Consider the following 17,548-nt stretch of genomic DNA (forward strand, 5'->3'; position numbering starts at 1 on the left):
TTTTTTCTAAGAAAATACTTAAAATTCAGTACTTGCCTCTAAAGTCATCCTTTAAATTCACAAAAGTTCTCTATTAAAAAATGCTATTAATTATCATGAAACAAGGTATAATCACTCATTTTTATAAAGAATGTTTCCTTCTGCACAATATAAATATAGGGGTATATTATAAATAAAGAAAGACCATGTCCCCTCTTAGTTTACATATCCAACATCTAAACTTCAACTTTTATCTATATGCTTACTCATGCATGTAAAGATGTTTTTCAATTTTTAGAAGTTAATATAGTGATATTAATTTTTTATATGATGTCAAACACTTGAATGTTTTAAATGTAAAAATAAAAAATAAGATGTTACATAGGCTAAGGATTGATGTGGCTGTAGGGGGGCGGGTTACAGGAGCCAAGGCAGGGATTGGATCTACTCCAAAAGCTAGAGAATGGCGGACTAGAGGAAGCCTCGCCGAGCGGCGCATCGCCGTCGATTTATGGCTGTCATTGGAGGGCTGCGATTAATACAGAGCCGAACTCCGGCGAGCCTGCAATGTGCTGTCACACATTGAAGACATTGGAGTTGTTCCCAACCAGCAGCACTGGGCTCAAGGATGAGAGCAGCACTTCTAAGTCCTCATGCTCAGCTTCCACCAACTAAATACAAGCCTATGATCAGTCTAAGAATGCTATAATATTTCTAATTATGTTGTGCTTGGCTTTCTCTTTCTTCTTCTTCTACTAGAGCTTCATCATATTAGTTAACGTTAAGGGTAGTTTTGTAACTAATAAGATAGATTTGGCTGTTGAGCCCTTTCAAGTTTTTTTTTTTTTTTTTCTAAATTAGTAGATTGTTCTTGAGGCTAATTTCATCTTTAGCTTTCATGAGATGATCATCTTTCTCAATCTATTTAACGTATTTAGGGTTTTATTTTCATTTAATAGTAATTGAAAGATATAGAAGAGATCATTGTTGGTGTGCGTGTGTGAGTGTGTGTGTGTGTGTGTAGGCATACATACATACATACATACATACATATATATTATTGATTTATTTATTTATTTCATGTTGAATAATTGTAGTGTATAATGACATGAAAAAAATAATATTTTACTCTAATTAGTTCTCATAAAGTTTGAGCATATATGAGTTGAGAATATTTCACCTATAGACACAGTATATATATATATTTTGGGGTGTTGAAATGCATTTAACAAAAATAGGAAACCCAAGGGTGAATATGACTTTGCTAAAATTGGCCAATTTGAACCTCCATTAATTCATCCATACAACACATGATTATCTATATTTAAATTGCACCAAAACCCTAATTATCATGTATACTTCTCCTCAATCCGACCAACAAGATAAATACATGAGGTCATCCTAAATTTGCTTCCCCTTCTATTTACAAAACAATTTGTAAAAGAGTAAAATGTCAAAATAGTACTATATTATTTACACGAGTCCGTTTTAGTCAATAAATTTATAGAAGTGTCAATATATTTCTCACATTAAATTTGAATCGAAATAATTTTATTAGATGAATTTCATAGTTTAATTTTAAAATATTTAAAGATTATTTTGATATGACTGCAATGGCCCTATAGAAATAATCAGAAAATATTTTAGCACTTATATGTAAATCCATAATATTATGTAAAATAAAACACATATATATATATAGGCGGCAAGATGGCAGTGGATCTGAGAAGGCAGTGGACAAGATGAGGCCTTGGGAGTTGGAGCTTTCGGTTATCCTTTTTTCCTCATTTATATTGTAAGCTTACTTTCCATTACACGTTCTTTCAGTAGGGGAAGAAAGCTATGCCTATGGCTATACATATCACTTGGAAAGAAAGAAAGTAGCTGTATATATAGGGACACAAAGAAAGAGAAAGCTAGCGATAAAACAGAGCAATAGACAAAGAGAAACATTAAGTTTAGAAGGTCAAGCGCTGATCTTTATTTCTTTTTTGTATTGACTATCAAGCATTAAAACTGAGGGTTAGGTAGTTCTATAAATATATTTTTATTTGATTTTTTAGCCTGTAAAATGTGAAAGTTAAATATATGTGCATGAGTTATAAACATTCTAAAAAAATTCTAAAAAAATACAACAATTGTTAATAAAAAACTAAGATTTTTTCAATCAATATATATATATGATTATATTGACTAAAAACTCGAAACAAGTGATACTTTAATGGCACAAATATTAGCGACGTGAAAATACATTTTTTGTTGTAATTTTGTTAAAGTCAAAGCATTGGTTTTGACTTGTCATTCTCTGAGCCGGGGCATCTTTGACATTGTAAACATTGCTTTTTCTGCATGAGTCACATCCATAGATTTGGGCACTTGTGAGGTCAGGCCTCCATTTAATTATCAATACGCAATTTAGTTTAAATAAAAATATAAGAAAAATACAAAATGTAATATAGTTTTAAAAATAAAAAATATAATTTTAAAAATTTATAAAAACACTATTAAAAAAATAGGAGAGCCTGATGCATTGGTGAAAAAAAGGCACTAAGAGCAGCCTTCCTTGAATGAAAGTGTGTTGCAATACCTTATGAATATAAAAATGGGGCTATATTTAAAATATTACTATTTATTAAAATAACCCCCTCTTTCATATATTTTAAAATTTCATCATAAAAATCAAAATTCACTATAAAACTCCAACCCATATTTTCATTTTTATCAAATTTCAGATGGATTTATATTGGCATGCCTAACTGCATGAGTTCAATATTTCATAACATCACATGGGTGATACTATATATGTATTCTTGGTGCATGAATCAGCATAAGCAAGGAATATCATTTCTTCAAGCTAAACAAAAATTAAATAAGCATAAGATATTTATTAACCGCTGCAAAGGAGAATTAAAGGGTGCTTTAATATGCAATATAAAATATGTCTGAGGGTCTGGAGCTATATATAGCTGTCTTCTGGAGCTATAGATAAGCCTACAATATAAGCCTTATTGTGAAATTAATTAAAATTATATGTCCATCAAATTAATTCAGCTGTCATAAGTCTGAACCTTATATTAGTTATTTAATATTATTAAATATAAAACATTGATAAAAAAAAATATATTACATGTAAACATACCTGATTTTCATGACTTATTTTCACTACAGTCCAATGGACTTTTGGAATTTTCTTTGGAAAAGCAAACAAAACACACTATTTAATGTCATAACTTTTGATTGTTTCCATTAATGTGGGCAACAGTGATTAAAATTATTTAGCAGTATGTTAAGTATGATTAATTGTCATGCTTTAGATATTGTTCAATATAAATTGAATTTGTTTTAATATTTATTTATTAAAAAGGAGATATAATTTTTCCTATTAATTTTTATTTGGTTTGATCTTCTATTTATTGATATTTTAACAATTATATTCAAAATTATGAAGAAAAGTAATAATAATCATATAGTTTTTGCTCATTAATGTTGTTTGTATGCATGTGAAAACTACTCATTAATATGCTTCTTATCAGCCTTGCATTTAGAAACATCATTTGATTTTGAAGTTTTTAAATGCTTTCATTAAGTTTTTATATTATGTTCTGCCTTGCATTTAGAAACATCATTTGATTTTGAAGTTCTCACATACTTTCATTAAGTTTTTATTATGATGGTTATTTGTTAATCAAAGTTAATTAGATTATTATGTTATAGATTTTGAGTTTATTTCAGGTCTACACCTAATTTATTTCATGTAAATTTTAATATATTTTAAAATTTGTTAAAATTTTCAATATCACTGCTTGCTTTAAAATTATGTTTTAGTATTTCATGAGGATCTCACACATAAATACATATAGAAAAAAGAGTATAAAATACATTGAAGTCTTAACAAAAATACTCTAAAAGGAAAAAAATATTAGGGCCCAGCCTAAGAGAAATAATCTACTATATTTGTTGAGATTTTCAAAGTTTGATTTTCCCCTTACTTTGAGGAGATGGGATTGCAATGAGTAATGAGCTCAACTCTAACTCATTATTGCAAAATTGTGATGGCATAGAGGTGGTGAATATGATAGCAGGCAATTTTAGTTGGACTACAATGACAACAACTGAACAATGGTGGTCATGCAACAAGTGTCAGACAACAATGATATCCATCAAACAATGGTGGTTCAATGATGTTAATCAGATGAGTGCAACTATCCAATAATGATTGAACCATACTAATCCAGCAATAATGGTATGACTATGACTGTCAGTTGATGAAGACTACTTGATGACCGCCAGTTTAAGTTGATGAGTAGGGCTTGAAAGTCCTATAGCTTGGACTCCAAGCTCTCTCTAGATGTAGGTTTGGTCCCGTTCATGTGCGGAGAATTGCTCTAATTATAATTATTTAGATTGACATTTTGATAATTTTGATTAAAATTTTAAAACCTCATAAGACAACTTATGTTAAATTCTTTGATCATATATTACTTTCAACATTTAAGTACTATAATGATCTCAAATTTGAGTGATATTGATCTCATTGAATTTTCAATCTTTAATGACCTATGTTTTGCTGCTGTGGTATTTATGAATAAAATAGAGAAATTAATTTATCATTCCTTAAAAGTTTTTTTTAGCATTTTTTTTATATCAATCCCTTTAATTTGGGTTGTAAAGAATTTTTTTATATATATATTTTGACAATTAAAAATATATAATTTGTGTGTTTTATTAGTTGGGTGATGATTTTCTCCATCACCAAAAATTTCAAGAACTTTCACTGATTTCAAAGGTTTAAAATAGGTGTAATCCTAAAAAAAAATTCAAGCTTTAGAGAAGTTTTCAGCCTAAGATGCCATGACATCATTAAATAACAAAGTCACTTAACTAATGCTTTGGCATTACTACTCCTTATAAGATAATATTAAATGAAATATTTGATGGTTTTAATGACACAATGACATTGTGAGTGACATTGTGTGTTTTGTGAGAGATTATTTTACATATATATATATATATATATATATATATGAAGGATGATATACATTAAAATATCGATAAAAGGGTCTATTTTTCTTTTAATTTTTTTTATTTGCACAATATTTTTTTTTGTTTGCACAATAATAAAGTTATGCACCCTCAAGGAGGAGGTTGGTTTCACTAAGGGTCAAAGCGAGTCGAGTCAAACTCAAAGCACCTTCGAATTGAGCTTGATTAATTTTATCGAGTTCGAGCTCGAGCTTAAGTCTATGATTTCAAGTTGGCTTGCAAGCCGTCTTATTTAAGACAAAAGAGAGAAAATAATATTAATTTAAACTAACTTTATAATAAGATGTAAAATAAAATGAACAATTAGAAGATAAATAATAAGAAACATCAAATATACAATACAAATGTTATTTTTAAAACTCTTTTAATATATTAAAAATAAAATCTTAAGATTTAATTTCTTTTAATTATATTTTATATTAACATTTTTTTTAAACGAGCCAGTTCATGAACTAATGAGTCGAGTCGAGTCTAGCTTGAGGTTGGCTTGTTAGCTCATCAAGCTTGGTTCACGAGCCACAATATCGAGCCGATCTCAAATTGGCTCACAAGCCGACTTGACTCACACTCCTATGTTCCACTTCTAAAAATGGGATCACATTAGGTTTGCCATGAGACACTTTAAACTTACTATTTAAAAATTCATCAAAAGTGACTACTAATATAATAATTAAACCACAATTATAATTAAACAAATCATGTAAACAAATATTGGACATAATCCATCCACTTAATTTACATCCATAACCTTTAAAACAGTAAAATTAAATTATTTAAGATCACGAACACATTATAGCTAATTAAATCAATGATATAAAAGAAATTATGCATTTGCAATCACATAAAAAAATTGACTAGTATCAACATTTAAAAAAAATGAAGCACACATTTTCATATATACATTTATAAAATCAAAATAATGTGAATGTAAATATTAAATTTTAGATGTTAGACATCATTAAACAGTAAACAAAAAATTATTTCATAAATATGTTGCCAAAAAAAAAAAAAAAAAAAAAGAAATCCAAAGACTATTTATCATCTTTCTTTGGCTTCCTATAGCTTTCTTCAACGTGTTTTGCCTTAGAAGACCATTCACTGAGAAGCTTCTTCATGTTTGGGACATCGTAGTTTTGAGCAATAAAGATTCCAAAGCCAATTCCCACTGCAAATGTGAAACCCTTCGTGAATATCCCCATTCTCTATTTTCAGCTCTCGGAACAAGAATCTTAGCAGCTGCCAATTCAAAATAGCTAAACTTTAGTTTTCACATAAATACCACCTAATTTCTATGTATTTACATATCTAACCGCTAAACTTTAGTTTTCACATACCACTATTTTGACTTTGAGATACATATTTTCATGCATAGTTAAAAGTGGTATACTATTAAAAATTGAAGCATTGGTGTTAGATATGTAAGAAAATATGTATGTAAAGCTGCGGAATTACATACATAACACACAATGTTTACCTACTACCTGACATTTAAATTTTCATATTTACAAACACAACACTTAAACCTTTAATATTACATAAAAAAATATCGCTATTGCTAACTTAAAAATAAAATATACATTTACATACATGAATTTATGATGCTAAAATGTTATAATTGTAAACATCAAATTTTAGGTGTTTGATGTAAAAATACATAATTGTGATATGTACCTTCTGAACATGTCATGTTTTGAAGAACTCACTACAAAGTTGGAATTGAGATGAGTTATGAACAAAACTAGTAAAATTTTTACTCTGAAGTTCTAAGGCTTTGTTGTTGTTGTTGTTGTTGGTAGCTCACCATTAATAATGCTTTAACTCAATCATTAGTCAATAGCCATTGAGTTTGGAATCATTATCATTATGTGAATTACATAGTCTACTTCCACTAGTAAGGCTCTCTTTTTATGGTAATTTGTTTTCTGTTTTTGTTGGATTCCCAGGGCAATTTTGGATTTAGAATAATAGAGAATTTTTACATCGAACATTAATAAAAAATTATTTTTTAGTTGACTCCAATAGATTTTGCATAGTTCTCTATTTTGAGAGTTTTAAGGCTAAAAACAGGACTTTGAGACAAGAAAAATTAATTAAACAATGAATGTTCAAATACAATTTTAATTTTACTATTTAATATGTGCTTGTTGGATGTGAGTTCGAGGGCTCCACAGACGTAAATGACTTTTTTTGGGGGGAAACTTCAAACCATGTGAGACCTACTTCTTCCTTCTAGGATAATATCATTGTTCTTGCTTCTACTTGATTAGTCTTTAATTTTGCGTTATGATTGAATTTTTTTTAAGAATGACACAAACAATATTTTTTGTGCGAACTTGATTAAATGTTTGATTTTATTATTCTGTAGTTGAATTCAAAAGTGATAAAGTTTCGCTAAAATTATGAGTTTGTAACCTATGAATAATTATTTTTTAATTTTTTTTTTTAATATTACATCTCATCCAAAGCTTATTTTATAAACACTAGAACAAAGACATCCAAAATCAACTTGATATTACAGACCATGTTAGAGTCAACATGCCATTTAAAAATGGAGAGATTTATATCATCAAACTCAACATTTTAAAAGAATTATTAATAAAATAATATCAATTAACCACAACAATATATCAAATTAACAAACAAAATAAAATGTTGGAAAATAATCAACCACACCAATGACAAGCCCTTTGATTTCAATGATTGCCATAACTAGAATGTTAAGGTTGATGCTACAACTTACAATGGGAGGATATATCCTAAAGCTTTATTATATTTGGATAAAGGCTCAGGATAATTTCTCTGATTGATAAACAATTTTGAAAGAGAAAAATTAGATTTGAGAAATTAAAACTTACTAGTCAAATAAAGAAGTAACGGATAGGAGTAAAATGATAAAGAAAACATTAAAGTTAAAACACCACAACATGGCTGAGAAGAAATTATTATTTAAGGAAGAATACTCACTCGTATATTATCAAGATTGACTACTCGATGAGTTAACTCACATAAGGACTATAAATTGGTCCATGAACAAATTCAAACAATTATTGTTATGTTCTAGAATCAGAGAGAAATGGAAAATAATGTTTTGTAGATTTAGAAATGTATTAAGACTCAAAAAAAAAAAAAAAAAAAAGAGTTAAAATAATGTTAACTCACTCCTAGAGGCCTAGAGGCCTTTCAATTAGCTTTAGATTTTGAAATATAAAGCCTTCATGCACCACATAAAATCTCTTTAAAAATTAAATCCTTAGTTGAACCAAAAACCAAACTACCATGTCCAAAGGTAGTAACACATTGATAGTAAAGAATTAGAAACAAAACTAGTAATAACCACATAAGTATCCAAAATAGTTGCAAAGGCTTGTCTTAGATGCCACAACATTCTTGTTAACTACCAATCAACACAACCCACGTATGTAGACTTTCGCTCAATACTGATAAGTCAAGCAAATGTCAAGCATAGAGAATGAGAAAGTAACATCTTGAAAGATATATTTTGATGACATTGCCCCCATGAAGATTACCAGCTAATGGTGTACATCATTTGGTCAAAAACTGAAAAACCGAACCTCACTGAACAAGTTTGGTTGATTCGGTTTGGTTTCAAAAATACATTTCAGATTTTTATTTTTAAAGCCTCAATATTTGATTTTTGGTTATTTGTTTGATTTTGATTTTCACTTAACCGAACAAATCGAAAAAAACCAAAAATTCGAAACTAAATTAAGGATTCATGGAATTAATTGATGTTATACATGTAATACATGTACTTGATATATGCTCACAACCAATCTCCCACTAACAACTCAATTTTGGTTTGTTCATAATCAATTCGTTTAAACCGATTAAAATTTGGATTTCGTCGGTTTGATTTTATCAAATTTTTTATTGGTTCGGTTTTTTGGATGTCTATCGCAATCGGTTTGAACAATTTGAAACCAATCCATCCAAACCAATTGAATGCTCACCCCTATTACTAGTCCAAACCAACTTCCTAAGGTTAAGGCCAACTTATATTTGATGCATATATATCTCTTGAAGGAGTTATAATACGCTACACCTATTAATCTTTCAAACCCCATACAAACAATTAAGAAAAAATTAAGTCCTTGATCATTGGTCTGGAGTCAAGCAAACCAACATCATTACATATGCACAATTAATTATCAACTCAGTAGCAGGCACTTACGCAGTCCTTAAACCACGCCTGTTCTATTATCACCAATGGGTAAAGGACTTACTTCAACAAATTGACGATATTAGCCTTGTCAAGGGTCCCATTGTCAAGGCAGATACAGTGGCTAAACTGACAAATAAGTTGGTTGATCCAAATAATTCACCTTTGACAATTACAATCCATAAAAAAAAAGCTCATATCAACCCTGTGAGTTGAGCAGCATAAAAAAAAAAAAAAAACTCACAAGCAAAGCAAACTTCCTAGCGGCTCCTCTCTTGCCTCTTAAAACAAAAGGAGATTTTTTTTAGTATGGTTATGTCAATTATATTCTATGCAATTGTTATTCAATGTGATTGTGCTACCTCAGAAGAGATGAAGCATAAAAGATCATGAGTGAAGTAATAAAAGACTATATGATGCCCATCACGAGGCTCCAAAATAAAAATAAAAATGAAGGGTCTAGAACTTCCTAACAATGACTAAAAACTGCATTTAGCATGCTCAAATATGCCTATCAATGCCAGATAAATGAAAATAGTTTGCATCAACCATTGAATTCACATGACTAAAATAAGAAATCATAGCCCTTTGAGTGTTGGGGATCATAATAACTGGTCCTATTGACTCTGACTTTAAAGGATCATAAGTTCATTTTAGCAGTCGCTGACAATTCTAAATGGGCAAAACTATAACCCTTAAAAAGAAATGATGGACAATGTGTTGTAATTTTTTTGGGACCAACCAAATTGTGTACTGCTTTGACATACCTTGAAGAATCAAATCAAATAATGAAATCACATTCAAAAGTATAAAGATTGGCAAATTTGTCCGATGCCACCAAATGGACAAGCAATACTTTACAATATATTAATCTAGGGCAAATGGGGCAATTGGTCTAAATAAAGTCTTTAATAAAACTTTGACAAAACTTATGAAAAAATTGCTTTTTGCAAATATAAGGGAAAGGCACAATAAGCTCATTGAAACACTATGGGGAATAAAACTACAGATCATACATCAACTAATTGAATCCATATGCATTGACTACTGTGGTAAAAGATGCGCTTCATTTGGAAGTTGAACTCTCCCATCTACCATCGATCTTGAACACTAGCTTACTGAAGATCATAACGCATGTCTATGGCTTGAGGAACTTGGCAAATTCAGATTGCAAACTTATCAAAACCTTGAGGTCTATCATGCATGGATATCCTCAGCACGTGCTATAGTAGCCCAACAAAGAGCTTTCCATAGTTGGAAAGCTTGTGCTAACCTTGCAAGAGCCTATAGTAACAAACTGCCACAAATTCAGGTTCGAGCCCATTTGGAAAGATTCCTTCGTTACAAAAGAAGTATAGAAAGATGAATCTTACCAGCTCATTGACCATAAAGGCACACATCCAATACCTCCCGTCAATGAATGCTACCTTAAGTGATAAAAATAAAAATGTACATTCAAGTTCCGACATTTTTTTTTCAGTCAGAGCAAGTGTCATCATTATATCTTAAAGTACTTATGGAGAAAATATGCCTTAAAACTTCTTTTCATTGAAGTAACTAACAAATGTTCATTGTTTATGCTTTCTTTAATGCAAGGATAATAGTTCTTTTTTATAGTGTTGCAAACACCTTTGTATGAATATTATTGCAATAATTAGACTTACTAAATATTCGGTTCCTGATTTACTTGGGTCATAAGCTAAGTTTGGGTCAACAAAATCCAAATGTAGGTCTAAAATACATTCAATTCTCCATTTAGCTTGATGAGAAGTTGGGTAAAATCATAACTCTCAAATGCAAGTTCACAACCTCTCCCCAAATTTAGCTTCTCAGAAGCTAGGTCCTGGACAACAAGGCCTACAAAATTATCTTCTCTAGGTTAGCTTTTTAAAAGCAAGTTTTATATATATATATATATTAATGTGTTTAGTCGCCAGTTCTTCCGAGTCCATATAAATTATCTTTGGTTTAAAAGTTTGACTAGATCTAGGCTATCGACTTAAATTTTTTTTTGGTAAAGGCATGGTGAAATAAATTACAGTATTATACTAATTTAGTCATTTAACTATGGCCGAGTTATTAAAATTCAAATGCAAATCTCTATAGACTGAATATTCAATAAGTCAAGTAAGCTCATTTTAACTTGAAGATTTGATAACTGAGCCTAATAAAAAATTTCATAAGTCTAATGACTAAGTTTGAAGGTTAAGTCCCAATTAGACAAGCCCGAGTATGGTTAATTCATTCAATTTAGGGGAAATACTTGGAATACAAACTCAGTCTATCATTGATACATTAAGATTTGGATTGTAACGCCTAACTAAATGTAAGAGTCAACACATATGCAATCAAAATTTACACAATAATTGCAAGCACGTTACAACTCCCACCATAATTACAATCGGCATGCATGAAGACCTACAGTGGTACACTGGTGTCGACTTCTTTGATATTGTGAATTCCAATAAGACAACTTACATTGAAGTCCCTCCAATTACTTGAAATGAACCATTGTTGTGCCAATTTTCTAGAAAAATTGTATAATTAATAAATGCATTAACTCTACTAGTTTTTCACCTCCATGGACTAAAACGTAAAAAAAATCTTGTCTTGTCCTCTCCATTTTTACTCAACTGCTTTTGCATGTGAAATTAAAAGAAGGCCAATTTCCCGCAAACAAAAATTCCAAATTCTAAGAACTATCCCAACACCAAATTTTATAAATACTTTCAAAATTGACTGTCTATAGAACAGCATTATAGCTAAATTCAACTACAGCACAGCCAACCAAAATGCAAAGTTATAGGCGAAAATGACCAATATTTTTCCTTCCAGAAACACCAAACTACAAAATTTCTACTCATCCTACAACTAACTTCTCCTACTCCATGATGCGGGGCGTCTAGTGGTGTGCAGCATGGGAATCCCATCCGCGACACAGGACGTTGCGGGCGTCCCCCGCTTTGGCCCGAATGCGAGCTTCTGACGAGTATCCTACCTTCTAAACCTAATGCGAGGCCTTCAGGCCGGCTGAGATCAGTTCAGAATAATAGCCTAAGGGACTGCCGACTTTCCTTATAGAGGATTATCGCCTCCTCCTTGTCAGAGGGGGCCCACTCTTTAGTTACCCAAGGCTATATATGTTGTTTTCGTCGTGTTTTGGGTCATTTTTTTTTTCGAGTTACTGTGAGGATAGTACCAAACATCACCTATTTTCCCTTCTAGGGTTGTATTAGGGTTGTATCCAAGAGAAAGTGTTGCTCTGGCTCATCACGTTTCTAAGAGATTAATTATCTTCGACTTTTCTACCTCCGCATCCATCCTACGCTGTAGTAACACCCCTTTGTCAGTGCTGCCCTCTCCCGGACAGCCACAGCCGTTGTCAGCCCAGCCCAGTAGCCGGCCTCCCTCTTCCACCTCAATCCTACAAAACCAGCCACCCTCTTAACCTGCTGGTCCCTTTTCTTTCACCCCAAACCGCAGCCTCCACCTCCCCCTACCTCTCCCAATCCACTGCGATCCTTCCGTCCCTTGCCTCCAGTCCCCGGCCCCTTCACAAACCACAACCTGGCCACCAAATCCAAACAGCCACCACCAACCCATTCAGGATGCTACACTAATGGTGTGAGTGTTGGTAATTCCTATTTCAACTGATTATTTGTAATTTCCTATTTGAAGTTCAACAATAATATTATTGTTATGTTGTTGTTTGGGTTAACTTCGGTATCAGAGCTAGTCTAACCCTAGTCTTATCCTATGGTTACCAATATCCACCCATACCTAACCCAAACTCCACCGAAAAACCCGTCACTTTGCTAATTTTCCAAACCGGTCACCCACAAATCTTCTTTCCCACCCTACATCACCTCATACACCATCTTCCACCGACCCAAATCCAAACCAAAACCCTAACCTCTGAATCGAAGAGGCTTATCATGGAAGAAATCCACAAAGAAATGTTCGGAAAGCCAACCAGGGGTTAACATGGAAGAAATGTGGCAAAAACTCAACCGAGTGCAACAAAGACTTATCTTTAAGAGGAGGCAATGTGGAAGGGTCACTCGTAGCCACCATTTTAACTTGTCGATCGAAAGAATACAGTGAATCCTTTCCACCAAACAAATTCCAGAGATGAAACCACTATGCCGAAGATATGCCATGAAATATCAGAAAAATTACGATTATAAAGTAAATGTGGATTACCATATTTTGACAACTACTTAAATCCGAACGAGTTCATGGAATAACTCTGGACATTGGAGCATGTCTTTGAGTACCAGGATCTCCAACCGGACATAATGGTGAAACTAGCAGCGAACAAATTAAAGAGGAGTACATCTTGGTGGTGGAAAAACTTGAAGATTCTTCGACAATGAGAAGAGAAGAGTAAAATTACTACTTGATTTAAGATGCAACGCCATTACATACCAGTTCATTACAGTCAGGCTATTCAGAATGTAGTTTCAAAACTAGAGAGGCAACATCACCAGATGACTAACAAGTCTTACAGACATAATTAAGCCATAACAAAAGTACACCCAACCCAACATCCAAGTCGAACATGTCTGAAAAGAAACTAATTCAGAGTAGGGCTGAGAAATTGGCTCGAAGCTCGTTAATCGCTCAAAAATTGATTTGAATTTCTGCTTGAATCGAGATCAGATTGAATAGATCGAGCTGAGCTATGAGCCAATTTTTTGGATCGAATTATTTTCGATCTGATTTCGATCCACTGTAGGATCGGATTGCATTGATAATGATCAAATTGATTTGTATTATCCGTTTGATGGCCAACTACGCATCCACATTGGATGTTTTATACGGAGCATTTCAACCGGTAATCTGGAATCTTAGTGTTTTTAAATAATGGGTGATATCCTGAAATATTGATAGGCAATTTAGACTGTTATCTAAAATTTGAAAATTACAAATTTGTTGGTTTCAACATAGATTTTAAACCCGTTTCAAGGCCCACCAACTTGCCAAATAATTTTGGATGGAGTTTACTATGTCAACTTGGAAATTTTTTGAACTTTTTTTATTTAATTCTTGATATCGATGGAATATGTTATTTTGACTTCCAATGGCGGTCTTCAAGTAACTTGATGAAGTTTAAATATGTTTTAGTAAGGTGTTACTTTAACTATAAATGCTTTAAGGCTTATAGTTTGGAAGTTTGGTGGATATGGCTCAATTGATTCAAAAGTGTGCGTTTAGTATATCAGTACACGTGCATATTTGCAGTTAATTGTATTTAGATTGTTCATTTGATCCTCATTTTGTATAAGGTCAATTTAGCATGTACATACATACCACTGTAATGATATACTAAATGTAGCATGGACTTCTTGAACCAGTTCGTTTGGCTATTTCAACCTCTTACAAGCATCAGAATTTATATGATATTAGTAAAGCCATACTAAATGTGATATCTTCAGTGGAAGGTTTAAAAGTAATGTCTTGCTAAAGTTCCATGAGAATTTCATTGTAAACTAGCCCTGCAATCCAATTATTCAGTAACGTCTTGCTAAAACTAGTACCACTCAATTTTCTTAGTTTAGAAGTTAACTGAGTAGACTGTTTGAAGCACTTTTAGGTTCTAACATCATTTATCTTTTGAAGAATTTTGTTAAAAGTTAAATATTTGTATATCTTTTTACTAATATATTCATATCTATTATAACTTAAAAAAATGTCAGGTTCTTTGTGACATTGGTGTTGTTTATACCAAAGAGCCCTTTCATTGCCTTATAAATCAAGGTTTGATACTTGGAGAAGTTGGATAGACCATCTGTCGGCTTTAGCTTGCTCTTTTTATTCATGTTCAGAAGCTATAGAAACAAAAGAAGATTTGGCTTTAGCTTTCTCATTTTTATTCTTGCATATTTTAGTCGCATGCAGAGATTCAAAATCATGGAGCAATAGTGGGATTGAAGGAGTTCATCGGTTTCTGGCAAGGACTTGGAGATTGATTGTGGGTGCTCCTTTGCTCGCTGGGTTGTACACAGACGGAACAATTGTTACTAATGAATTGAGAAGAAGACGGATAATATGGTCAATTGTAATTTGTAAATGTGTAATATGTTTTCTGTAATTTATAAGTTTTGATTATATGGGTACAAATAATATTTATTTTGTTTTATTATATTTTATAAAATTGTAATCTGATAATTCATTCAATTAAAAAAAATATATTTCTTTTTTTCTCTATTTTGTTTTTTTGTGTTTAATATCAATAGAAATTTTGTTCAAATAAAATTTTTCGAGCCGGCTCATTATGTTCTTCGAGCCAGCTTGAGCAGGATTTTGATATGAGCCGACTCGAGCAAGATTTCGAGCTAACTAGTTTAGGTTTTCGAGTCGGATCGATCCGGCTCACAAGCGAAAAATGACATTCGAGCCGACACGTTTACAATTAGAGCGGACTCATAAATTGTTTGATTTAGATCCGGATCGGATTGAAATTAGGTTCATTCGAGCCACGATCCAATTTCAATCCATTTAAAATAATTTCGATCTGATTTCGACCCACCCTTGGATCGGCTCAAAATCGGTTCATTCACAGCCCTAATTCAGAGTAGAGAATAGTTTCAGCCAACTGACATTCCCAAATCAATCCCAACCAGAAGTGTGTCAAGTGTCACTTTTTTGGACACAATGCATTAAATTGCTCAAACAAGAGTACAATCTATTTCACTAAGAAGAACAATTAAAAAAATGGACAATGACACAGTAAATACAGAAGAAAGTGTGAACAAAGAGGATGATAATCAACTTCCATTTGATGAGAGAGAGATGCACATAGTTCAAACTGAGCCCATGAGAGAGACCAACAAAAGTAACGTTCACTGTCCAAGACGATTATCAGTTTGAGAAACCGACACCAGACTCATGACAACACCGGATAAGAGAATTGAAACCTTCTCAAATATATAGTTTATTTCTTGAGTTGCCCTACTAAGGGAGATCCAACATATCAGAGATTAGAAGCTTGTCTGCCACTTTTTGAAGACTATATGGAGTCATTAAAGTATTAAAGTCAGTTCAATAATACATCCATGGACAGATGATCAGATAGGATGGATGGACCACTGCATTGGGAATCACCGGGAAAGAGTATTTTACAATCGGACATAGGTCTTTTAGAAAAGAAAAAAATATCTCTCATAGGTGGTTACACTTCGGTGTGATCCAACCTGCCATACATTTCATCACAGAGTTGATTCATGTTTACATACTTGTTTATCAAATACACTCAAACAAGTATGATGAGTGAAAGAAGTCAATTACAAATTTGATGATTCGAGACTCGATTCATGAGGATATGATCTATGTGTAGTTCCAATTTTAGTGGCGCTAAAAGAGAAAGTATATTTACTCAACGCTTACAAGATTGACTTACTGATAGATTGCAACATTTTTGTTGCCTTCAATGTGGTTGATTGACTCCATGAGATGAGACGACAGAAGCTTTGACGAATGAGGTCGAAGCTCCCCCAACCACGGGAGATTTACGCGGGGCATCCAACGAAGCTTGACAGAGGAATCCCACGCTCCCCAACCTCGGGAGACTTACGCGGGACTTCCAACGGAACTCGACAAGGGAATCCCATATGCGAAACTGGAAGATGCGCACGCCTCTCATTTTGGACCAAACACGAGGCATCCAGGGCAGTAGGGATTGATTCAAAACAGTAGCCTAAGAGACGACCAACATTTCTTGTAGGGGATTACCGTGTCCTTGTGAGAGGGGGCCCACTTAGTTACATTAGGTCAATATGTGTTTTTTTCGTCGTGTTCTGTGTCTGTTTTTTATTGCTTTCATCCACATCACTTCTTTTCCCTTCTAGGGTTGTCAGATGTATTTTATTCTGAGATGGTGATTTGCTCCAACGGGTGAGGTGGTGCTCTGATTGTATCTAGTTCCCGATGAAGCATTTATCTCCGACCTTTTCATCCTCTGCATTCATCCTTCACTACAGCAACACCCCTCACTTGTTGCAGCCTTCTCCCAAACAGCCACAACTAGGGCTGTCAAAATGGCCGTTGTTCATAAACAACTCGTGTTTGATTCGTTCGCTATGTTAACAAGCCAAACACGAACAATTTTTTGACCTCGATATATAAACGAGTTGAACATGAAAAAAGATTTGTTCGTTCGTGTATTTTAAAAATTTAATTGATTAAGGCTACAAACAATTATAATCAATTAAAATTATTAATTAAAAAAAAGAATAAAAATATAATTATATTTGAATGATGTTTTAATATAAATAATAAGATTTAAATCTCGTCTCAATCTTTAACATCCCGCGGCTGGATAACTATGGGTTGCGAGGTGGCTCT

At 32.6% G+C, this 17,548-nt stretch overlaps 1 protein-coding gene across 1 annotated transcript in view; it reads right to left on the reverse strand.

The window, feature by feature from the left end:
• Window positions 1–6,046: 6,046 nt before the first annotated feature.
• The window catches only part of LOC110026692, a 12,440-nt gene continuing 938 nt past the window's right edge, over window positions 6,047–17,548 (reverse strand). Inside the window, exon 2 of the mRNA XM_020727741.1 lies at window positions 6,047–6,258. Within this exon, the coding sequence (XP_020583400.1) occupies window positions 6,054–6,221 (168 nt within the window). The 5' untranslated portion in view covers window positions 6,222–6,258 and the 3' untranslated portion in view covers window positions 6,047–6,053. The remainder of the gene's footprint in view (window positions 6,259–17,548) is intronic.

The sequence above is a fragment of the Phalaenopsis equestris genome, unplaced genomic scaffold (genome assembly GCF_001263595.1).
Source record: "Phalaenopsis equestris unplaced genomic scaffold, ASM126359v1 Scaffold000392, whole genome shotgun sequence".
NCBI classification, from domain to species: domain Eukaryota; kingdom Viridiplantae; phylum Streptophyta; class Magnoliopsida; order Asparagales; family Orchidaceae; genus Phalaenopsis; species Phalaenopsis equestris.